The sequence below is a fragment of the Zootoca vivipara genome, chromosome Z1, assembly GCF_965207765.1.
Source record: "Zootoca vivipara chromosome Z1, rZooViv2.hap1.1, whole genome shotgun sequence".
Lineage (NCBI taxonomy): Eukaryota > Metazoa > Chordata > Lepidosauria > Squamata > Lacertidae > Zootoca > Zootoca vivipara.
This window is the reverse complement of record NC_142583.1, coordinates 35,858,061-35,884,360: the sequence shown is the minus strand read 5'-3', so window position 1 is coordinate 35,884,360 and position 26,300 is coordinate 35,858,061. Positions and strand designations below refer to the sequence as shown.

Sequence of the window (26,300 nt, the reverse complement as noted above, 5' to 3'; positions counted from 1 at the left end):
AAATTCTCACGATGTTTAAAAGGCAGGTATAAGGCTGAGGTTTTTTACAAGCTATCTAAAAATGTGTTGTGCTGGAATTGCATATAAAAATATAATATAAGCTTGCTGGATCGGTCTAGCATCCTGTTCTCACATTGATCAACCAAATGTTTGTGGGAAGTAGGGTTGCCACCTTTGGTTGGGCAAAATACGGGGCATAAATATCATTTTCCAAAATGGATATCGTAAATACAACCAGAGAGCAAGAGTTTGAGCTGACTCACCACCACCATTGCAAGGAAGGCATTTCCAGTGTTTTATGTGCTCTGCTGCACTCCAGACGCTGTGCTGAGTATGCTCAGCGAATTCTTTTTCTTCCGACAGCTCCAAACACTATAGTTCTGTAGTCTCTAGCCAGTTAACATTAATCCCAGACTTGAGCAGATGCTAAAATTGGTCAGTCTCTAATTTGTATTTTGGTTTTATCTTAAGTTTGCTGTAAAAGAGATAAAAGAGCTGGAGCGCTGGAAACGAGACCTGCTGAAGGAATCACACACCCTTATGGACTTCTTATGCGAAGATAAAGAAACCATGAAACTGGAAGAATGTTTTCAGATATTTAGGGATTTTTGTCTTAGGTTCAGCAAAGCTGTTAAGGTAAGAAAAACGTCTCTACAAAACTGTGAGGGTAGTATTCAGCTAAGTTGTACTTGGCTTTTTGAAATTAACAGATCTAACTTAATCATGCCGATTGATTTTAAAGAATTTATTCTGAGTAAAGCTTTGTTGAATATTACCAGAAATATCCATTGACTTTTATGTAACCAAGCTGCATTACTGTTGGATGATTTTAATAGTGGTAATCCTTCATATGATATAATGGAACAAAGTTATGTCTGTTGTAGGACACTTCTTCCAACCTCAAACCAAACATTTTGTTACAGAAAAGATTTTATTAAGCTGTAGCTATTTAAATTTCATTGTTTGCTCGGCACAATTTAGGATTATTTTAATTTACTTACTTATTAAATTTGTATAGTGCTCTAGATCTCTGCAAGCAAATCCCCACAATGCCTTTTCTTGGTTTGTATTGTCTTTAATGGGGGAGGGGGAAATGGCATTATCAGGTCCATTGTCTTGTGTAGTCCATTTTCTTGTAGTTTTTTTGGGTGGGAGCAAAGGCACCACCAGCCATTGTCTAGAGATAAAACTGCAGGTGGCCACATGGTTGGCTTCTGTGCCTGAGGCACGCAAACACTGCAATCTTTTTGGTGCTTTTTAAAAACGACAATAGGCAAAGTGCCTGGAATCATATATGTATACTGAAGAGCATTTGGCTCCTTTTGATCCAAAAGGTCATGCATCTATGGCCTTGAGCTATTGAACAGCAGTGTAAGCAGGTGTGCACTCAGTGTACATTTTTTAGTATGCAGCAGGTGTTGCTTCTCAGAATAAAAATGCTGCTAACTGGATTATTATTATTATTATTATTTATTTATACCCCGCCCATCTGGCTGGGTTTCCCCCGTCACTCTGGGCGGCTTCCAACAAATACCAAAATACATTAAAATATCACAGATTAAAAACTTCCCTAAACAGGGCTGCCTTTAGGTGTTTTCTAAATGTCAGGTAGTTGTCTATCTCCTTGACCTCCGATGGGAGGGCGTTCCACAGGGCGGGTGCCACTACCGAGAAGGCCCCCTGCCTGGTTCCCTGTAGCTTTGCTTCTCGCAGTGAGGGAACCACCAGAAGGCCCTTGGCGCTGGATCTCAGTGTCCGGGCTGAACAATGGGGGTGGAGACGCTCCTTCAGGTGTATAGAAGAGAGTACTTAAATAGAAACATAAAATGGTGTGTGCAATTTCATGTTTCAGCTCTGGGGCATCCATTAGAGAAAGAAGTGTTAAATGGAGGGGGCATCCATTAGAGTTTGGAACATATGGTAGTAGGAAACCTGGGTTGCAATTCCTACTCCTCCATGGTCCTTCTTGTATGCCTTTGGTAAGCCTCTGGGTGGAATTGAATGCTAGTCTTTCACAGAGTACACCCATTGAAATGAATGAAGCCAGGTTAATCACGATTCTACAATTCTGTGTTTATTAACTTCAGTTGGTCTACTCTGAGTAGGACCAGCATTGAACACCTCCCATTGGGCAGGAGTCACCTAACAAACCCCATCAGCAGAAGCTGTGGTGGACTTTGGGCTTTAAGATTTCAGCAGCATCCTGTGTGACACCAACATTTGGTGCCCCCCCCACCTCCTGCCTTCCATTGTCCGTTGTTGTTGGCTACATACTGAGCACTCATTCTGATTTGATTGTGGGAAGGTTAGAGGATGTCACTTCAAACATTATCCCACACTTTTCTTGCATTTCCCTATCACAGGCCTTATAGCAAAAAGTAATATTTTAGGGAGGGGGAAGGGAGTGGGATTGCTGTACAGGAACACCCAATCAACCTGAATTGTGCAACCTGAATTTTCTGGTATGTGATTGAAGCCGACCTTAAAATAGCAACAGTCTGGAAGAAGCCTCAGATGAGACAATAAGTGAGGAACTGGCAGGATGTATCTGGCCCATATGCTATTTAGATCAGTCCAGCAGCCTCTCCTCAGTGATTGTCCAAATGGTACTGAAAAATTGCCACTCTTAGGACCCACCCCTTCAACCAGTAGTTGAAGTGGGAAGTAGGCAGAGTATTGCAAACCTTGGAGGATATTGGACATGTCCCCCTGTCTCTTCTGATGTTTGCAATGCTCCTCTTGCCTCCCTCTTCAGCTACTATAGCTTTAGGAAGCAGAGGCTTTCCTTGCTATTCTGTTGGGAGCTGGTACCTCAAAATAGCATTTCTGAAAGGAGCAGCTCTCTGTTTGCCACTGCTCAGCAGCTTCCTAATCAGTTGACCTGGAGGGAAGGAGGAGATCACAGTGGGGAATTCTCTCATGGAAGTGTGTGCCTGGGAAAGGAGCTGCATCCCTTGTCTAAAAAGATGCACAGTCTAACCAGGTATGAGACAGCTTCACATGCTCCACTTGTAAGTGTTCCAAAACCACAAAATGTTTAGTTTGCTTTAGTGCTTTTAGGTTGCATACAGTCATGTATGAGCAAAGGTTTAGAGTTTCCTGTTCAAGAAAGAGCAAGAAACATCATGTCATAGGCACCTTTGCCCTTTAAATAAACAACATCTTCTTATTTGAGAGAGCACTTTGAGAGTAGAAGTAATAAATATCTAAGAATTTATCCTTCTGTATTCAATATACTATGTTTGTGAAAGTTTAACCTGACCAAGAATTTTATTACATTTACCTGGCTGCCCTACATTATGGTTGTTTTGTTTTGTTTTTTAACTGGAGGCTTACTTAAGCAGTACCATTTAACTAGGATTCAGAACAATATTCAAATTAAGTTGAATTGCAAAGAAAGCTGCAGGATAATGAACCTGAGCATGAAAAGCAAGTATCTCATAATGTCTTCACCAGCCAGGCCTAAATAGATGCTATTGGGGGAGGGAGTGTTTTCCTGCTTTAACTGGTACCTAAGCAGAAAATTGTTGTCATAGTAATTTGTACTCAAGAACCAAACTCAAATGCCAGGGAAGAACATGAAAAATGTGAAAATGTTAAATTTAAGATTTTTGAATTCCTTTCCCCTGCCCCTTCTCTCTTTCTAAACAGGAAAACAAGGAAAGAGAGGCCCAAGAACTTCAACAGCAACAGCGATTAAAGGAGTTGGAGCTAAAACGCCGATCATGGGTTGCCGGAGATCTTGGAGCTTTTGGCAGGAGCAGCAGTGAAAATGATGTTGGGATGTTGACAAAGAGAGGACTTGAAGAATTTATGCCCTTCTTGCAGCAGAGACCGCAAAGTCCTTCTTACAGAAATGTCAGCACCAGGCGTTCCCGGCATTCCCTGGGAGTCACTGCAGACAGAGAGCTGTTGAGTTTCCTGGAGACCTCAAAGGGTGAGGATCCAAACAAGTTCAACAGCCTTCCTCGTGAGCATGCAGGTCAAGCAAGACCCAGAGTGGCCTGGACTGAATCTAGAGAGCCTGGAGATCTTGGCTTAACCAACTTGCACTTGCACCAGGCACCAGAAGAAGGCATGGAGTGCAGTTACTTCCAGTTGCCCCCATCTCATTCTGATGACATGGTAGACCTTGAGGACAATAGCACTGCCCATGCTAATCTCTACAGCAACCAAGAGAGTGCTGGAAACGACAAGTGTAGATTCGATGTGCCTTGTACTAAAGCCACCGATGCAGCACCCTGGGATTTGTCCCTTGAAGAAGATGAACATGTTCCAGGGATGCTGAAGCTTGACTCCCATGAACCAGATGATGTGGAGGGCCTATCTGCAGTTCATTTTGAGGCTGATGAGAGAGGTTTGGAGACTCTTGGTGACTCGAGCTTATACACTCCTGGCATAGTAGCTCCTCCTGTACCAGCCTTCAGAAAATCTAAAGCTGACCATGCAGCCAAAGTAGCAGGTCATGCCCCTGAAGCTCTGGAACCAGGCAGTGGTAGCCCCACATCCTCAGATGGTAGTGTTTCAGGAATTCAGGCACATGGACCAATGTTCCGTACATCTGAGACTTCTGACTGTTCTTTGACGTTCGATCTGCCAGAAGGAAATGATCCAAGGCTCGGGGACAGCAACAAAGTGAACAGCAAAGACAGTGCTATTGCCCCTTTTAGGAATGATCTTCAGGCTGGTGGTGATGTCGTCTTGGGACTGAACTCACTTTCTGCTGATAAGGATGATTCCGGCAGCAAGTCAGGTCTCCCAAAGGAAAAACCTGTGAGAAGCAAAGATGCAGTGGGGCCAAAGAGGAATTCTCTGAAAGATAAACCTTCAAGTGCTGCAAAACCCGGCAATGGTCCTCTCAACCACCCCAGACCCTCAGTCAGAACGCTGAATTCTTCGGAGAATGCAAGCATGAGAAAAGTAGTGCCCATTTCTAGATCAACTAAAGCAGCACCCCCGAGCTGTACCAAAAAGCCAGATCCTAAGCCAGCACCCCGAGACACGGGTGCACCTGAAGCACGACTCCCGCGTCGCAACTCCATCCGGGGCAACTCCGCAGATGCAGCGCCAAAACCTCAGTACAGGCAAAGCACATCTGTAGAGGAGCCGAAATTCCAGAGGGGGACGGCAGCTTCAAGTAGCGGCCATTTTGAAAGAGAGCCGCTCCAGCACAAGGGCTCCTTCAAAAAGCCAAGTTCCAAACCAGTCAGGTACGTCCCCAAGTCGAAGAATGATGAAACAAAGATGTGCCGCTCTTTGACCAAACCCCCGTCCCCTACAGAAGCCAGCAAAAGCACAATGGCCCCTGTGCCCAAGACACCAGCTCCAGTTCCGAGCTTTGCAAGGAATACAGTGGCCTCTTCCTCAAAATGCGCCAAGGTGGATTTGCCAGCCCCTTCCAAACCTCCAGCCCTCACAAGGTCTCTGTCTCAGAGGCTTCCTAGGATGAAGATGACACCAGCCTCTGACGATTCTTATCCAAGGGAAAGTGGTGGAGGAACGCTCAAGCGAGCAAACAGTGCTAGGTTTATCAAAAGGAACACTGACAATGGTGACCTTCTAAGTGTTAAAGCGGAGCCTGTGCTAAAGGAACAAATGATAATGGAAAAATCAACATCCCTCAAATGTAAAGATGGAAATCAGACTACAATAGGGAAACTGCTGAATCACTTTTGAAAATAAAGGGTGTGTGTAGTGTTTGGCAATACAGAATGTGAAAACCAGCTCTTTTAAACACTGCATTTTCCTGTTGTGTGAAATACCCCCAAACATTAACGTTAACGTATTAATAATACCAAATGCAAACTAAAGGTACATTGTGTGGATCCTGCTGTATGTCTGAACTGAATGTATTGACCATTACTGTGATGGAATTGCTGTAACAAAGTTCCTTTGCTCTACATGAATTTTACATGCTAAAGGAATGCATCTGTTTAATGAAAAGGAAAGGAAAACAGAGCTAGGGATTATGGCCAGTTGTATGAACACTGCTTTTCTGAAAATGCCGTCCTGAATTCTTTTTTGGGAAAGTATGGAAAGCAGATGTGGATCGCTTTAATTCATTGGGTCCAATTAAAAAAAATGTGTCTGTTGCTGGGTCCATTGCTGGCAATTGGACACAAAGAACCTCTGGCCTACAATAGGATCAAACAGGATATTGCTGTGTTTGTGGGGGGAGGGGCGTTGGTTGTAATATCATCTGAGGGATTTGCAGCATGTCTTAAATTGTATGTGTGTCTGTAGGAAGGAGGGGAAACTCTGCTGGGCAGAAGGTTTATTCTCCATGAGTGTGGCAAAACTGCCTTGCATGTACAAATAGAATAGTCAGTGGAATGACTGGTGCTGGAATTACTGTAGTAGGATTAGCCTGAAGGTTGTGACTTTCAGAAACCACAAGTAGTAGCTGGGGAAAATGGCTACAGGTGACTTGCCTTGTGTCAGTTAACATGCAAACTTGCCAGCTTTTGGCATACAGAAGTGCCATATTTATATTACATATCACAGATCCTACGAGGGCTACAGCCTCTAGCAGAGCACTTTTCCTGCCAATTCTCATTTCCATTCATTTTTAACTACTGTCAGGTGACTTTAAAATGCTGCTATGGCTCTTGTTGGGAAGAGCTTTTGATTTCCCTGCTGCCTATTTTCTTTTATCAAAATGACCAGTTGGCATAAAACATGCAAGTTCCTTTTTTGCGTGACAAAAAGCTCCCCGCCCCCTTTTGGTAAATTAAGCTTATTTTGCTCCTGGTGCAGATTTTAACACTACTTTTTAAACTTCACTTTTTGATAAGCTTTGTTTTTATATATAAAAAAAGACTATAGTTCACTGCAAAATAAAAATGACATCGGGTCAGATTAAGATACAGAGAATGAGGAAAAACTTGTCACTACGAGTTCTGCCTTCCCTTTGGTCCCTTTCCAGATAAATATATGTAGGTGGGGAAACTGGCTGTTGCTGCTCAGCCTATGTACTTAAATAGTTGCCATCCAAGTCATCTATGAAAACCTTTTTTTATTAAAAAAAAATATACCCATGCAATGGAAACAGATGGGCAGGTGACATTGAGCTGGTCATTCCTCCCCATTAGAACTCCCCACTTTTTCTTCCTTCCTTCACCTAATACTAAGTGTAATCAGTCACAACAAGACACTTGCACTGATGTGACAACTGAATCTTGAGGGTTGAGTCCCTCCATTGATGGAAGAATCTTTGATCTAGCAGATGCTTCCACTAGCAGAAGGAAGACAATTCTCCCTCCCTTCTGCATCCCCCTGTCCAACTCCCATCTGGTCAAGGGAGTGGGGGGGGGGACTTCAGGAGCAATGTGGTAGATGTCTGCAGGAGAAAGGAGAGATTTGCTAAAACAAGCTCCCTCCATTTCAGTTCATGGAGCCTCCATTCGCTCAGACTCTTTCATCAGCAGAGAGGCACCATGCTGAACTTGACTCAACCAACCAATTCTACCATTTCAGTTCATGGCCTTACATTTTTATTTCTTTGTCCCATTATAGAAATAGTTTTCAGGAACTCCTCAGAAAGTATGCCAGAATGTCACCAAGTGTGCTATTGGGCTCTCTCAAACAAGACACCATCTCAGTGTGATAGTTGACTTGGGCTCCCTCTTTATAGTAATGGTGCTTGGAAGGAATCCTTGTTGTTGGTTTTATAAGCTTCTTGGGTACTCCTCCCTCCATGTTTTAAATGCAGTAATCTGTCCATTTGGCGCTACCTGTATCTTTTTGTGTGCTCATCTGCAAAAGCAGGTGTTGGATTTTTTTATTACCTTTTGATGGTAGTAAGCTTGAAAAGAGAAAATAATTTAAATGTTACATGTTCAGAAACTGTAAGTAAATTTCTATATAAGAAGTATCTGTAAAAATGAACTGGATGTATTTAATGGACCATTTATACATTTCTGAGTTTATCTTGCTAGTTTAATAAAGTTCCCATTTATGGGAGTTTGTGCTATATGTTTCCATTATTCCATTGTAATTTTGATTAATGTTTGAGGCTCACGTTGGAGCAGATGATGCTTGCCATAATTTGGTGTCCCTGAACGGGAATGAATGCATTTCCAATAAGGTCTAAAATGCTGGGTTGAGAACATGTTTCTTTTCAATGGTTAAGCCTTTCTGAAACTAAATGAGGTGTGCTGGAAATGGATCTTGAATGCCTATCACCCTCATCCTAGGTCTAGGAACACAGAAGGAACCCAGTTGCATTGTCCATGCCTCAGCAGCCAACCAGCTGCATATAGGAGGTCCACAAACTCAACATGAGGGCATTAGTCCTCTCATGTTGTTGCTCCCCAGCAACAGGTACTCAGAGTCCTGAAGCCTCTGGTCCTAGAAGTACCATATAGCAAAGGCTTATGGGAGTTGTAGTCCAAGACATCTCTGGAGCGCACCAGAGATGCCCTGGGGAAGGCTGCTTTAGAATACGAAGATCTAAGATCGGATAGCAACTGTGGTCAAATGAGGTCTTTTTGAATGTGAATGCAGATCCTTTGAGTCTTTCAGTGCAAACCAATCACACACTTCTATTAAGATATATTCTTTAATTCATGTCCTTGTTTTGCTGTCAAGGATTGGCAGTGGAGGGTAGAAAAAACGGGTCTCTGTGTGCTGTAGTGGCCTAGTAAGATTCAAGGTCAGAGTGGAGAGGTGTGATTTTTGCACACACACCCTGGGCTTGAACCCTTGATGGGTGTCAACCTAGCTAACACCTGGGTACGCCCCAGAGCCCTCTGCTTGTTGGGGGCAGCACTTAGACCCCGAGGATCAGGGAATGTGTCTCTTCTTTCCACCCTCCTGAATGGGGGAATAATGTTTGAATGAGGTTATAAAAACACTCAATGGAGCCACAAACACTTTTTTTTAAAGAGTGTAGCCATTGGCTGGTTATTTCCACAGCATAAAGCACATGGCTTCCTCCAAAGAACCACGTGAACTGCCGTTTGTTAAGGGTGCTGCCGGGAACTGTAGCTCTACAGTCCCCCCCAGAATTCTTTGGGGGGAGCCATTTGCTTTAAATGTATGGTGTGCATGTGAGGTAGAGATTTAGCAAGGATACTAGAAGCAGCTGGACCTTGCTAAGTGGAGAATTTGAACACACCTGAGTGGGTAACTCTTTAAAGGCATGGCTCTATTTCTTTCGATTAAAAGACACGGCTGCAAAAGCGTGCTATGTTAACCGACAACTGTCATTTTAAAAAGGGGTGGTGGATTTAAAATAACGTTGGGTGGAAAGCCTTCTCCCCGTTGATAGTGCCTGTATGCCAAAAAGCCCAAAGTTATTCTATATTAAACGGCAACAAAACAAAACTGTAACAAAGGACTTGAGGTGAAAGGTCTACATGTGGAGGGACTACAGCATCCGGACAACAATGAAAGATCATGAACCCTCGACATGCAGCCAAAGTTAAAACCTTTCCCAGCCAACCAAGAGAATACTAACCACGTCTATCACACCTAGTACTATTTTTATTTGGTCTCGTATCCTTTCTCTCAATCTGGGGATAACCAATATTGAGGGTTTATATGAAGTGGATACTCATTGCCAGTTCCTTTTCTCAAAAGATGTATAAGTGTTTGAGCCGCTATATGGCCTGAATATCTTCAAACACCCCTGTCATGTGGACCTATTCAATTCTGGATGTTGTATTCCTGTGTGATTATAAATGCTGCTTTTCTACCTGTTGTGAGATCTATTGGTTTATATTCTACAACTGGATGAACTGCCTCAGAACAATTCCCACTCGGGGGGGGGGGGCATTTCACTGCTATTTTTTTTCAGACACTGTGGGCCTGAATATGACAGTAGCAGGGCTGTTGCTGAAAAAGGCATGCCACAGCTTTAACAGAAAATGCCCAATTGCGTGCAGATGAGTGTGTGTGTTTTAAACAAAAGTTGGCCCTTCCATAACCATGGGCAATCTTCTGTGAGATTAAGGCATGCTTTAAAATTCATCCCCCAAACAGCTGCAGCACTTTTAACATTTCATTATCAAGCTGCTATTCCATTCCCTGTTGCACTTGTTGACAGTGTCTCAAAGAAAATTTCAGACATCCATTGACCCCGAGAAACTAGCAAAGGAACTGCAAACTGCAAAAATCCTCCCACCACAACAGGATAACTTCCTTCTCTTTGTTACTCTTTCCTTGTGATTTGGGTTGTGGATTTCAATGCAAAGATGACTATTAGCAGTGAATTCATGTTGGGAGGGTTCTTGCATATGCAGAATCGGTTTGAACAGGGGGGGGGGTGTTCAGAAAAGGGTACTGTAGGAATTGCATAAGTTGCCAGCTGAGGTTCCATAGTAGTGTGTGGGAAAATTCCATCTTAATGTTGCTGCTTTGTTAGGAGCAGGAGCAGCATTGCATATTCGACCTTGTGTTTTTTCCCACAAGCTTCACATATTTCCCTTCTTTTCCTAAAGTTATGTGTTAAATAGTCTGACCCATAAGCAGAGTCAAGAGGCTCTTTTTAATTTAAATTGCTTGCTGTCCTGGTGTACAGATCCCAGCTGCAGCAGATTGGAAACAGAAGCAAAACTCTAGACCACCTTAAGCAGATTACTATAATTGCAGCTAAGGGTTGACCATGTCAAAAAATAAAACTGGTGTTAGAATAGCTGTAACTTTGGCCAAAAGGGGTTTGGTTCCCTACTCCCCATGGCTGTGGAGTTTTATCACAGAAAGCAGCAGAAATAAGCCCCTAGCCTAGCGCTTTAAAGGTGAGTGTGTGGTATTCTATTGAAATTTTAAAAACTGTCATGTGTGCTTATAGTATTAAAAATACCATATTAAAGTAAGTTTAAAACAAATTGCAGTCAAGAGAATAGAATGGGTCCTGAAATATGTATTGCAAGTGTCAAAAGACCCAAGAAGTGTGTCTTCAGCATATGATGGAAACTGACTACATAATAAAGGTGCCAGACACACCTCTGTGGGGAGGGAATTTCTGTCACAAATTCCTCTCCCGGGCCTCTCTTGGATCACCACCACCCACTGAGGGCAGTGGAACAACTAAAAGGGCCCCTCTGCTAATCTTAAGACCTAAGAGACTCTGGGGAAGGAGGAAGTCCTTCAGATATTGACGCCTAGGTGCTTTAGAGCAGGGGTCAGCAAACATTTTCAGCAGGGGGCCGGTCCACTGTCCCTCAGACCTCATGGGGGGCTGGACTATATTTTGAAAAAAATATATGAACAAATTCCTATGCCCCACAAATAACCCAGAGATGCATTTTAAATAAAAGGACACATTCTACTCATGTAAAAACATGCTGATTCCCAGACCGTCCACAGGCTGAATTGGAAAAGTAATTGGGCCGCATCTTAGTTTGGGGACCCCTGCTTTAGGGCTTTAAATACTAAAGTGAGCTTTTTGAATTTGGCCTAGCAGCCAGTGCAGCTGTTTAGAAAGGGGGTAATATGAGTTATAAATGGAACCCCAGTCATTAATTTGGCTACTGCATTTTGAAGCTTCTGAGTTCTCTTCAAGGACAGCCCCATGTAGAGTGCATGGTAGTTTAGAAGTTACCAGAGCATGGAGTATGGCAGCCAAATTGTCTCTGTCCAAAAGGAACCTGTCCAAGATTGATTTGGGCTGAAGGATCTAGATTTTACTCATTTTACATATAGACTAATCTGTGTTTGGTGAAATTGATAAAATATTGTTCAATAAAAAGTATAAATTTAAAGAGGCCATTTTGTGATGGGAAGGAATGCTTCCATCTCCTATGCTGGATTCAGACATAACTCTGCATAAGTGCTAGTTAGTGCATGAAGGGGTTAAAATCACAGAGTTGTGTTCCTAGACTCAGTTAGGTCAACTCCCCGCTTTCTCCAACAAGGGAGAAAGTGAAGCTTTTTCTTCTTGTTCTCCATTCACCTTTTCCCTGTGCCAAGAACTGATCAAGGAGGACTTGCCTAAGCAACCTTCAAGCTAAGAGCATGTGTTTGAATCTATCTTTCTGTATGTTCTACCCAAGAGTATTCTGTCTGTGTTCTCCTTGCTGCTGCTTGTATAAACGCATGAATCTGACCTTTGGAATGTTTTGTAAGTAGCAGTCTGCTCTTCGCAAGAGGCAGACTAAATGGGATATGCAAAAGGTTTAACAGCGTACATTCCTAATACTTCACCGTGCTGCTTGACTTTGTAAATTTAACCTCTGCTACTGAGGCTTTCTCCTGCTGAAAGGTGCATTTATTCCTGCGTTTTGAATCCAGGCACTCAGCTAATTATTTTATTTACCACCCCCCCACGTGTGTCACGGAGATTTCTATTTCTCCCACAAAAAATATTAAATTGTAATAACATTATTATTCTCCCTACAAGGTTACTGCAGTGAGATCCAACATGGCTAGGTGATCGCTTCATGACATAGCTAATGCAGCATGGTTTTAGTTCATTGCATACTCTCATCTGAATCCCAAGAACCAATATCCACGGAATAACAAAGATTAAATCTAATGCTTTACCTGGTACAACTTGTTTAGCTAGCTGGCTGTATGTGAATGGAATTAAGATGTCACAGAACAGATTCAGGTTCAATATTAGGAGCAACTTCCTAAAGCATTAGAGCCCGTGAGCAGTGCGAAAATTTGCATAGGGATGTTGAGGAATTTATTCCTGTGGCGGGCCTTTGAGAAGGGTCTAGATGGTCATCTTTCAGAAGTGCTTATGTTTTAAGTTTTCTGCTTCAAGGTAACGATGGCCTTTTCCCTTGCCTCTTCCCTCTGTTCCTGCCGCTGACTTGAGGCTCTAAGAAGTGCTTCGAATGTCTTATCAGGAGCTGAAACAACATTACAAATGAGTGATGAAAATTCATTCCACTGCATGCACTATCAAGGCCTTTTAAACAGAATTTATTCCAATAATTACTGTAGCTTTGCTTACTCATATGTACAGCACTTGTAAATAACCTTTTGCAGACCCCGTTTAAGGTTCTGCACTTAATAATAATAATAATAATAATAATAATGGTGCAAAAATGCTTCACCTACCCCAAGGCTTGTTTATTATAATTATTATTGTCTATACAACCCTTCATCTAAAGATCACAGGGCACTTTACAGTATAAAAACATAAAAATACATACCATAATAACAAACAAAAACAATAGACCCTCCCCCAGTTTAAAAGGCCATGGATTGATTGATTAATTAACCAAGGCCTGAGAGAAGAGGAATGTTTTTGCTGGGTTTAGGTTTAGGTTTCTTTTTTTGCGTGTTTGATTACAGAATTTTCCCAATGCAAAGGTTGTTAATGATTCTATATAAAGTTGTGGTTAAAAAAAAACTTTAAAGTATTTTAAGATATTTGTAGTATTTTAAAAATGTTTGCACGTGCGCTTTGTGTTTCCCTTACCCATCTGATATTTTGGTTTTTCTCTAATTCTGACCCTCCCTTTAACTATGTCCACGACAATTTCCTCCCACTCCCATCCCCTTTATTGTCTCTTTTTTCCATCCTTCCCTAACAAGCACTGCTGTAACTTATATTTTCTTTGTTCAGATTGCAAAGGGTTTTTGTTTTGGTTTTTTGTTTTGCTCTTATGGCTTCTTTCTTCCCCCCAACCAAAAAACAAAACATCACAATAGTGCAGTTCGGTAATTTTAAATTCTGAACATACAATAACTGTCACCCAGACCATATCTCTAGATAGTAATGTTTATTACTTTATTCATTTCAAAATGTGGTCACGCCAGTGTGGCTGACTTTTTATATACTGTATCCGCATTCTCATTTTTCTGCCCCAAAGCCAAGCCACCTGATGTTATCAAAGCTGGTACACTTGAGTTGTTAACCTGGAACACACCATCCTCCAGTTCTGAATGTATGATACCGACCTTAGCCTTCTAAACTTATGAGGGAAGAGAAGTTGGGGAAAATACCAGACTACCTTATGGAACAGTGTCTAAAGCTTAAAGCTGCCACTTCATTGCTTTTCTGCCATCATGCTGAACAACGGTTACTGACCCCAAATAGAGAAACTGAACTTATTGTGCAGAAAATGGATAAATGTTACTAATAAGATATTTCAAGGGCAGTTATAGGCATGAAAATATTTCCTGCCTGGCTAGAGTTTCCACTGATGCAACTTTTCCCATCACTGCATCTTTGATGCAAAAAAAAGTTGTATCAGCTATCAATACATCCCACAAAACATATTGTTGCGCAATGCCCCAATCTCCGCTGAGCAGATGCACAAGATTCTAGACACTCTTCCAGTTGCGAAATCAAGGCACAGAGGAGACTAGTGTCTTTAAGAAATACAGTTTATCTACACCAGGCATCTCCAACCTTCGTCCCTCCAGATGTTTTAGACTACAGTTCCCAGCATCCCTGACCACTGGTCCTGTTAGCTAGGGATCATGGGAGTTGTAGGCCAAAACATCTGGAGGGCCACAGGTTGGGGATGCCTGATCTACACATATTTACGCTTGGATCTACTGTGGAGGGAGTTCAGAGCATTACATCTCAAAATGCCATCTAGCTCCAGTGACTGTTCATTTTTTAAATTTGCCATTAAGAGCTAGAACTTAGTGTTTTGTCACCACTTTCTGCCTCAGTTCTTCAGACCGCCTTTCTGAAAAGCTTAGTTTAGCCACAAAGATCTGCCCTATATTTCCCACTGTGAATACAGAGATAAAGACTTCATTCAGCTTCTGTGCAATCTCCTTTTCCTTCACTTGCACACCTTTGACTTCTTTGTTGTTCAAAGATCTAATTGCCTTCCTGTTTTCCTACTTGTAATACTTATAAATATATTATTGTGGGACCTATTTTAAAGTGTGATATTATATATATAGATATAGATATAGATATAGATATATATAGATATATAGATAGATAGATATAGATATAGATATAGATATATAGATATATATAATTATTTGGTTACATACCGTATATTTTGCCTGAGTTTGTATCCCTTTTTTGTTCCCCACATTTGGACAAGGCTCCCATTATTTTCTAAAGAAAGCCTTTTTGCCCCTCATAACTTCTTTGACTCTTCTCCTTAACCTTGCTGGCATCCTCTTGACCCTGGGGTGGGGGGTCCTAATCTGTGGCATTAATTCTAGATGAGCTGCGCTATGGTAGTTTTGAATAATTCCCAAGCATTCTGGAAATAATTTACCCCAGGGTCCCCAAACTAAGGCCCGGGGGCCGGATGCGGCCCAATCGCCTTCTCAATCCGGCCCCCGGATGGTCCGGGAATCAGCATGTTTTTACATGAGTAGAATGTGTCCTTTTATTTAAAATGCATCTCTGGGTTATTTGTGGGGCATAGGAATTCGTTCATATTTTCCCCCAAAACATAGTCCGGCCCCCCACAAGGTCTGAGGGACAGTGGACCGGCCCCCTGCTGAAAAAGTTTGCTGGCCCCTGAATTATTTTTACCCTCTCAATTTGCCTTTTCAACTCCTTTTTTTTTTAACTAGTCCCCTCGGGGTTGAGAAGCTTCATCTGAGCACCAGAGATGAGGAATCACCAACTACTGAAGCCATCCTACTTCTGTGTTTGGCTCCACCCCTGGCTTCTCCCAGCATCCCTGCATCACACACACAACATGCATATGTCATAACTTCTGCTCAGGTTGGCACCTCTGATCCTAGCAAAAACTGTGAGGGAAGGTGCAAAGCAGTGTTGGTGGGGGAGAGACCTGGAGGGCTGCATTTGATTGGCTCTTGAGCATGAGGTGCCTCATCTCTGACATGTATTGCAGGGAGGTAGGACCCAGGTGGCACTGTGGGTTAAACCACTGAGCCTAGGGCTTGCTGATCAGAAGGTCGGCAGTTCGAATCCCTGCAACGGGGTGAGCTCCCGTTGCTCGGTCCCAGCTCCTGCCCACCTAGCAGTTCGAAAGCACATCAAAGTGCAAGTAGATAAATAGGGACCGCTCCGGCGGGAAGGTAAACGGCGTTTCCGTGCGCTGCTCTGGTTTGCCAGAAGCAGCTTTGTCATGCTGGCCACATGACCCGGAAGCTGTCTGCGGACAAACGCTGGCTCCCTCGGCCTATAGAACGAGATGAGCGCTGCAACCCCAGAGTCGGGCACGACTGGACCGGATTGTCAGGGGCCCCTTTACCTTTACCTTTATTATAAAAGACACCGCTAATAAAATAAGTTAATGGCTGCCAGAAAAAAAATGTGGTAAAAGAAGCAAGAAAATAGGAAACCTCCATATGAGGAGGAGAGGTTACAAAATGTTATTAGATAATATAATCATACAGTGTGCCAGGAGAGGAGAACATAAATTGAAGAGGGATTTTTGTGCTGGAGTACTGAACGCCTGGGGTGACCATTATGCAACATCATGGGTTCTGTAAGCTAAAAAATCTTTTAAATAAAATAATGTAAGTAACAGCATAAAGAGAAAAGTGGCTGCCTGTCTTTTCCACCCTCTGCAGCTATTATTAGGGAAGGAATTAAAGTGGTAAAAGAAATAGGAGGTCTCCCCCAGGGCTGCAGTCCCTGTCCAGTTGGATGTCAACCACTCCAGAGAGCCAGTGTGGTGTAGTGGTTAGGAGTGGTAGACTCGTAATCTGGTGAACCAGGTTCGTGTCCCCGCTCCTCCACATGCAGCTGCTGGGTGACCTTGGGCTAGTCACATTTCTCTGAAGTCTCTCAGCCTCACTCACCTCACAGAGCGTTTGTTGTGGGGGAGGAAGGGAAAGGAGATTGTTGGCCACTTTGAGACTTCTTAGGGTAGTGATAAAGTGGGATATCAAATCCAAACTCTTCTTCATCCTTCCATGGTTGCTTTTAATTATAAAAAAAGAGAAAGGTCTGGTGATGGATCTCCCTCATCCCATCCCGTGTAATCTGGCTCTTCTTAGCTGAACATCACAAATCAGGGGTTTCTCATCATCCAGCCTTAAGGTTCTTCACATGTGGAGACACACAAGACATGAGAAGATCCTGCTGGATCAGCCCAAAGGCTTAGCTAGCCCAGCATCCTCTTCTCCAGTGGCCAACCAGATGCCTATGGGAAGACCATCGTCAGGACTGGGATGCAACAGCGCACTCTCCACTTATGATTCCCAGCAACCAACATTCAGAGGCATATTGCTTCTGCCGATTGAGTGAGTGATTGATTGATTGATTGATTGCATTTGTATTCCACCTTTTTCTCTAAGGAGCTGAAGGTGATGCACATGATTCTCTGCTCCCTCATTCAGTCCCCACAACAGACTAGGCTGTGAGACAGTGACGGACCCAAGGTCATACACTTCATGGATTTGAACCCTGATCTCCCAGATCCTAGTCCAACACACCCAGTGTTTCCCAAACTTGGGTCTCCAGCTGTTTTTGAACTGCAATTCCCATCATCCCTGACCACTAGTTCTGCTAGCTAGGGATGTTGAGAGTTGTAGTCCAAAAACAGCTGGAGACCCAAGTTTGAGAAACACTGCTCTACCCACTATACCACACTGACTCCCAATGGAAATGGAGCAAAGCCATTCATTGATTGCCTTATTTTCCATTAATTTGTATAATCGTCTTTTAAAGCCATTCAAGTTGGCGTACATCACACCTTCCCCATTCTTGAACAGATCTTTGCAACAGCTCCTGAATGCAGGTAGCTTTTGCTTCCTGATATGATTGGCCATGAAATTTGCAGGATGATCTGGACTAGCCAGCTTATTGTCTTCCACATTCCTTCACCTCCCTTGCATCTACTCTTATAGTGTGGTGACCCATATGTTGCATCAACAGTGTGAGAGTACATGTATTCAATGTTTAAAGGTCACTTTTGCTGCTTGCGTGGCCTAATGGGCTTGCTGCATTAGAACCATGGGTAAATGTGTGTGTGTGATATAAATATAAGTAAGGAAGAGTATGGATTTCCCTACCCCAGCATAATATTGCCTGAAGCAAGGTTATTTCCAAGGTTATTTCCTTCCATCTTCAGGTGCTCAAATGTTAATTAGCATGTGAGGCTCGTGCCAATCTGTCCACTTAGGCACAATGCATGCATCTTACATCTCACCTGCTCTGGGAGTTTCTCAAACAATCCACATATCCTTGCAAGCAGCTGCCCATAGTATGTGGTTGTCAAATCTTTTGCAAACAGTACCAATTAAAAAAAATGTGATCTCATTCCAACCAATACAGCAGAATCTGGAATAAGTGGAACACAACAGCTGTCAGATTGGAATCCTCACCTGTGGCTGTTTATCTAGATAGCCAAGTCCCCTATTTGTCTCTCCCCCCTTTCTCTGCAGAGAGCAAACATGCTCTGTACACACTCACACTATCCTTCTGACTTTGTCTTTTTGACATTATGGGGAATTATTTCTCTCTCTTCAGAAGTCACAGCCGGGAGTTCTATAATTAGTAGGTATTGACCAAAGCATTAATGCATGGCTTTGTTTTTTAAATGAGCAAGCTTTGACTTTCCCTTCCCCTCATTAAGAATGTGGTTAACACACGTAGCCTTGAGCTATCCCAGCTATCCCAATCAATCCGGAGTGAAAGGACTTGGAAGGCCATCAGTTATGAGCTGTAATTTCTCAATACTGTTCTCCCCACTTTGAATCAATCTCGCTCTCTGATGTCTATATTATAAGCATGAGGTGGTTTAATTGCCCTGCTCCCTACTGCCTGGAATCTTGGGAGTTTGCCTTTTTGTGAATGAAATGAATCGAAGGACCTCAGCACACACATATTGCTGCAAGCCTGAGAGTTCCTTGTGGTGATAGTAATGGATATAAGTCCCTTTTATCTTTATTGCGTAATCAGTTGATAGAATTCACTGCCACAGGGTGCAGTACACAGCTTGAAAAGGGGATAGACAAATTCGTGGAGGATAAATGTGTCAATGGCTGCTTGGCCACGATGGCCACACTGTGTTCAGGTGTCACTGAATGTCAATTCCTTGGCTTGGGGGGGGGGGTTGCCTTCATGTTCTGTTGGGGAGTTTCCTGGATGCACCTGGTTGGAAATTGCAGGAAGCAGGGTGCCAGCCTAGAAGATGAATCTGTGGCTTTATCTAGTGGGGCTTTTCCGATGCCCTTGGCTTCTACGGTATGTGGAGAATGTGCCTGAAGTCAAACTCTATTTGTTACTTCTACAAGGATGTCCTTGTTTTGTAGGTGCAGGCAGCTTCACAATTGATATTCAACACCTCTCTGGAGCAGCTGACGTGGCACTAATTAGGACTTCTGCTGCAATTGTGCCTTTGACGAGGTGCCATGGTGCAATTTCCATCTGTGGCCATTTGCCACTGTTTCCTCCATCCAAAGTGATGGGCTCACCAAAGCTGGGAGGTTAGGCGTAGGTTGGTGAGGAGGCAGGAGTGGGGCACTTTGCTAATTGCTGTTTGTGGGTGCTCTGGTAAACACCATTGTGCCAGCCCATTTCACTGCCAACCTGATCTCCAGTCCATTTGTTTACTCAACAGTTGGGTGAGTAATAGGGTGGTTTGCTTCGCCAGAGCCACACCAGGCAGATTCAGAGTGACTCACCGCAGCTTGAGAAGACTTGCATTGCTTCCTGGGCTACCAGAAAGATGCAATAATTATCACTTGGTGATGGAACATGTGCGGGATCACATGTAGAGCTGGGTGAGCAGCCAGGCAAAGCGCTATTCCAGTAGGAAATGCTGCACGTAATGCACCAGGAATGCATTAATCATAGTGACAAAAGTCAAGTTGGGACACTTTCCCTCGCAGTCAAGCCTCCAGATGCTCAAAGAGACACCTGAGACTCCAGCACTGGGGCAGGGGACCTGCAGCCCTCCAGATGTTTGGGACTTCAACCCGCAACAGCAACAGCCCCAGTCAGTGACTCCAGAGTTCAGGAATGATGGGAGTTGTATTCCAGCAATATCTGGAGGGCCATAGGCTCCCCACCCTGCCACTGTGGGCTTTTTATAGTGGGGAAGCTGGAGTACAATAGACAGGAATGTCAATGAATGAAACACTTCACTCACATCCACTGTAAAATGCAGAGTCCTGGCCGGAAGGTCATGGCAGTCCAACACTTGCGATCCAGCGTATGACACTGTTTTTCCCAAACTTGGGTCTCCAGCTGCTTTTGGACAACAGTTCCCATCATCCCTGACTGCTGGTCCTGCTAGCTAGGGATGATGGGAGTTGTAGTAGTAAAAAAACAACAACAGCTGGAGACCCAAGTCTGGGAAACACTGGTATGGAAGGTCATGACTTTGAGAATTAGTACAATGGGCAGGTGTTGAATGTGATCATAGCTGTATGGTGTGCAGTGACTGATTTAGATGTATACAAGAAGGGCAGGTTTTCACTTATCTGAGATCTCCAGCGTTATTATTTGGGGTGGGGGTGGGGCGGATTGAGTTTCCACCTTTATGCTAAATGCTGGATGCAACAACTCAGAAAAGGTTTGACCAGGCGAATCCACATATGTTTGTGAGCTCGCGTGTGTGTTAAATATGTGAATATGGGTGAGGGGATTTGTTAACATTTGTTAACATTTGGATTTGGCAATCGCGGAGAAGCGGTTTCCTAGCCACGGCTGTATTAGTTTATAAAATGCAACTGACTGACTTCCTAATCTGTCCCTGCTTTACCCAGCCAATAAAACTGCGAGTGAGGTCATGCTTGTAACCTGATATCCTTGCTGGGAGGACCTGCAAGGCTGGAGCGCCCGTGTTTGCGAATTGGGATTAGCTCAGTGCCACTAGGAGAGAAATCCTTCCACTTTGTTCATCGGATTTGCAAGCAATGTTTATTCCTCCAAGGGCCACCAACCAAACCCTGTCCCTAGACGCTGCCCTTAAGGCTTCTGAGACTGGCAGCAGCTGTTGCTCCAGCTGCAGGCTCCTGGCTCCACTGTCTCAGCGTTGCCGTGTCTGAAAAACTTGCTAGTCTTGCCTTCACACTCTTCCCTTCCTTTTTATAGCTGAGCAGGAAGAAGCAGCCTTCCAGAAAGTGTGACTGTTCAATCTCAGTGTTGCAGAGGTGGAACAATCTCACTTCCATCACTAAATAAAGAGCAAATAACACAAGGTGGAAGAATTTGCTTCTGATCTTTCCCATGATCTGTAATATTATTATTTTTAGAAAAAAGGGTGCCCCATTTATGGTAGGATTGGGGACAATGGTATGAGTGGGTTTACACTGCAGGATTGTTGTACTCCTACTATACAGTAACTGTACCAAAAAGAAGTGGAAGATACGATGTACAGAAGCCCTAGTTTGCAGTGCAGAATGATGCAGAGCTGGGATATGGTGCATAAATCTCACAGGTCTCATGTATATTGAAAGGCATCCAAAAATAATGAACCATGATAGTGTTTCCCTCTCCCATCGGGGTCCCCCTAGTGGTGCTAGGCTTAAAAGGTAAAGGGAGACCCCTGACCATTAGGTCCAGTCGCAGACGACTCTGGGGTTGCGACGCTCATCTCGCTTTACTGGCTGAGGGAGCCGGCATACAGCTTCCAGGTCATGTGGCCAGCATGATTAAGTTGCTTCTGGCGAACCAGAGCAGCACACGGAAACACTGTTTACCTTCCTGCCGGAGCTGTACCTATTTATCTACTTGCACTTTGACATGCTTTCGAACTACTAGATTGGCAGGAGCTGGGATCGAGCAACGGGAGCTCACCCCATCGTGGGGTTTATTTGAACCGCTGACCTTCTGATCAGCAAGCCCTAGGCTCAGTGGTTTAACCCACAGCACCACCCACATCCCTGGTGTTAGGCTTAAACTTTGCTAAATCAAGAGGCAAGGTCCTGGAAGCAAGACCAGGTGGGTTGCAAGCAGCAGGCATCAATGGAATGGGGTGGAGCAGATCAAGGCAGAGGTGAAGACCAAGAAGAATCATAGAGCTGTGGAGTTGGAAGGGACCACAAGTACCATCTAGTCCAACCCCCTGCATTGCAGGGATCTTTCACCCAATGTGGGGCTCGAAGCCATGACCCTGAGGTTAAGAATCTCATGCTCTACGGAGTCCTGTTATTGGATTTGATATCCTGCTTTATCACTGCCCTAAGGAGCCTCAAAGCGGCTAACAATCTCCTTTCTCTTCCTCCCCCACAACAAACACTCTGTGAGGTGAGTGGGGCTGAGAGACTTCAGAGAAGTGTGACTAGCCGAAGGTCACCCAGCAGCTGCATGTGGAGGAGCGGAGATGCGAACCCAGTTCACCAGATTACAAGAGGAAGACTGGCCAGGAAGTTTTTGTAGGAGTCAAGGAGACTCTTCTAGCATTATTCCTCTGCAAACGGCTTCTTGTCATGTCTGGCTCTTTGGGTTTGTAGTTCCCTGCTTGGCCAGAACTTGGCAGTTGCACATAGGCTGAATTTTTGTTCTATGCATCTTCCAAGTCCTATATTTAGTGGGCTTGAGTCCTCCTAGCAACAGGTTGTTGTGGCTGTGCACAGGATGAAAACTATCATCAGCCAGCAATATGGTTTAGGGCAATCATATTTGGAAAACAAGTTTGATATCGTTTTGAGGAGCACAACACTACCGGTATGTGTGGAAAAGATAAATGGCAGTTAAGTGCTCTGTGACTTCCTCATTCCATTATATTAAACCATGAGGTCTAGTCGGAGTGTGCTAGGCAACCAAAGGATGGAGCAACAACCCTGTAAGGAAAGGTTGTAGCATTTTGGACTTTTTAGTTTTAAGAAAAGGTGAGTAAGACACTGTGGGAGTTTGTGAAGTTATGCATGGCATGTAGAAAGTAGATAGAACAAAGTTTTTGTCCTGCTGTCATAAGACTAGAATGTGTGGCCCTCCAGTGAAGCTGAATGTTGGAAGATTCAGGATGCGTAAAAGAAGGTACATAGCTCATAGTCTGTGGAACTCCCTCCCACAGGAAGCAATGATGGCCACCAATTTGGATGGTTTAAAAGAGGATTAGACAAGCTCATGCAAGATATGGCTGTCAGTGGCTACTAGTGATAATGGCTATGCTATGCCTACATGGTCAGAGACTGAATATCTCTGAATACCGGTTGCTGGAAACTGCAGGAGAGGAGAGTGCTCTTGTGCTCACACAAGGTTTCACACAAGTATCTGGTTGGCCACCATGGGGACAGGATGTCAGAATAGATGGCCTATTGGCCTGATCCGAGAGGCCATTCTTATGTTCAGGAATAGACCCAAATTGATTGAAATCCTTGGGGAATGTTTCCCATGACTAACTTACTGAAACTGATGGAACTTAAGCACAACTAAACTGCTCTGAGGTTTACAGTATCTCTGAAAATAGAGGGTTCATGTCAGAGTATTCATATTGCAATAGGAGAATCCAAATTCATCTTCAAAAGAAGGGCAGTTGTTTTCCTGTCCCTATTCTGACTTGGAAATCATACAGAACAATTACCCTAAGAATAGATTAACAAAAGAGGGCCTATAAAGTCAGCAACCAATTCTATGGCAACCTCTCAACGCTTTACGCTTAACTATCTAGGATTATTTGAGTTTTAAAATGGATGAGACCAGGCCTGCGATGACTTAATTCAAGTATGCTTAAGTCCGTGAAAGCTGGTTGTGAAACTTAAAATTATGTGCCTTGCAAATTCCTATTTTCACTACAATTTTCAAAAATGCATTTTTCAGGTTGCAAGGTTTGTCCATTTGGGGATCTCGTTTGTTTTCACCATTTCTTGTGCTCCCTCTTCTGTCCAGAAGGAAGAGCTCTTGGCGACTCCAGAGCTCCCTAACTCTACTATTCCCAGCAGTTTGACAGATAGCATGCATGGCCTGAGCCATTACGACACCTTTCTGCTACATTCTTTCTTTATTCCTGGACTTTGACAAATGTTAGCACAAGAAGCCTGCCTTTCTTCAAGCTATATTTGTATAAACCACACGTCCATGATTCATTGTACCACACTTTAGCATGAAGATGTTGGAAGCCTCCTCTAATTAGCACTTAGCTTGGATTATAAAAGGGGTGATTTAAGGTAATTCATGCTCAAACCTGGAGGCTAGGGGCAGGTTTGCACATTTGGGTGTGGGCACCACCTACATTTGGGTTTAGGCAATTATGGTTTTGCTGGTCTTTGACCGTATTAAAGTTTACTACTACTGTTTGAATTCAGTGTAGGTAATGTAACAGACATAAGTTTCTGACCTCTCCTGAAATGCATGCAGTACACAAACCCATCAACTGGCAATTATCCTACAGTACTACTTCCGCTGGTAAAAGGGATCATTATGATTAATTGATGCATCGTTTTTGGTCTTAGGTTATTTTTCTGTATTTTTCTTATTTTTCTTGGTTGATCGATACAGACTAGCACCAGGGGATGTGGAGCGGGACAGGAAGCTTCAAGCCATGCCCCCGATATAGATGAGCTAATATTTATTCTTAAAACAAAAAAAGCCACTCATTTACTAATTACATGAATGCCATATTCATATAGATGGACTTTCTATGCATACAACTTCATCCTAGGATTCATGCAAATGCTAAACTCTGACGTGTAATATTTGACAACCATGGGCATATTAAACATCAAGGCTCATTCATTAGGCTTGTTCAAAGCTATACTAAGAACCCTTTGTTTGCCCCTAATACAAGGACTCAATTGAAAGGGATCCACTTCCTTTTGTGCTGGATCAACAGTGAGCTAGTTAATGTTTTAGTTTGACTGTTATTGAAATGAGTGTGGTTTCTGTACTGTACATTATTATTGGCTATTGGCCAGATGTAAATTCAGTTGGGCTAGTCAAGAGAGGATTAGCCCATTTTTAGGTTGCCTCTCCAATAACTTTGAGCTGCTGTACATTCAGCTGGCAGTTGAACAACATAGTGCATGATACTGTGCTTTAGGATCTCCTCGTAAATCCAAACAGCTTCTGTAGATGCAGCTGGAAAAGAATCCAGTGATAAACATTCACTTACTAAATCATTTTGAAATTACTCATACTTAAATTTTCTAAGACAATGTATCCAAGGTTGTAAGCCTAAGCACAGTTACCTGGGAGAAAGTTTCACCGAGTCCAGTGGGATTTAACTCTGAATAAGCATTGTACTGTAAATTCTTTTTAATCGTCTACAGATAAATATCCTCCAGCAAACACCTGTTGCTGTTGGTTGTTCTAGTCTTCTGTGATCTCATATCCTTTATATCCAAAATGGAGGACGTGTGGACATCCATTCCCATCATCTCTAGCCAGGGCTTTTTCTCAGCCAGAACTTGCTGGAACTCAAGTCTGGCACCTCTCAGGTGGGCAACCATTGGCATTATAAGAGAACAAGGGAGGCATTCATGGTGAGTTCCAGCACCTCTTTATCTAGAAAAATAGCACTGTCTCTAAACATCGGCTATTGTGGCTGGGGCTGATGGGAATATCTGGATGGACACAAGTTTCCCACCTTTGCTTTATATTTGCATTAAATGAAAAATGTTCAATTTATCTCTCTCTCTCTCTCTCTCTCTCTCTCTCTCTCTCTCTCTCTCTCTCTCTCTCTGTGTGTGTGTGTGTGTGTGTGTGTATCTGAAACCCCAGCTTTCATTTTTAACTACAGTAATTTGTATAGTGCAGTTGCTAGTCTCTCTGTGAATTCTCCCTTATGTTACAAGATGTCTTGTAAATATCGCTATTCTTTCCTTTTTTAGCTGAAATGACGATCTTTTCCACGAGGCTACAGAGTCTTGGTGAGCTCAGTCTCACCTGCAGCTGAGAAGCAAGAAGATAAAATGCCATGAGACGCTGTTTGCAGAGGGTGAGTGACAAAGAGACCATGACGCAAAACTCCTATGGTTGTTTAATCAAGATCTCCCTGTTTCATGCAGGTTCTTGACATGCTTGTACTCTTTTAAGTTTGTACTGCACGCAATATTACTTCACCCTGTTCACTTACTCTTAAGTGACTTAGACTGAAGTGGGGGAATAGAGAAATGGTAGTTTGAAGAGAGAACAAGAGTTTTGAGAGAGAAGGAGAGGGTTTTTGTGTTAGGCTGCTGAATATATTTAGCCTTTAGCCCCGATTCAGTTTGAGCTTGGAAAGTTCAGTTGCTTGGAAAGCTTACTTTATTATTTGTTTTAAAAGTATTTACATACTAACATATCGTAAGTTGAAACAGTAGCATGGCTTTTCAGATAGGTAAAATGGTAAATACAGTGGCCACAAATCAAACAGAGAGTTAAGTGTGAGGAGATATACTGTATACACACACACACACACACACACTGTTCCCCAGAAAATCATAGCACCTACTTTCAGGTATAATGCAGAAGATTTTTTTTTAAATTCAGTGAGTTTAGTTAATCTGAACTAGCTCATTCTATGCACTGGTTTGACCATTGTACAAAGGCCGTGTAGAAGGAAGGAGATGTGTTT

General features: G+C 43.2%; 1 protein-coding gene across 1 annotated transcript in view; it reads left to right on the top strand.

Annotated features, from left to right (window-relative positions):
• Positions 1-7,974, top strand: part of FHDC1 (FH2 domain containing 1) — a 33,178-nt gene extending 25,204 nt beyond the window's left edge. Inside the window, exons 10-11 of the mRNA XM_088660244.1 lie at positions 472-636; positions 3,652-7,974. Of these exons, the coding sequence (XP_088516370.1) occupies positions 472-636; positions 3,652-5,676 (2,190 nt within the window). The 3' untranslated portion in view covers positions 5,677-7,974. The remainder of the gene's footprint in view (positions 1-471; positions 637-3,651) is intronic.
• The last annotated feature ends 18,326 nt before the right edge of the window (positions 7,975-26,300 follow it).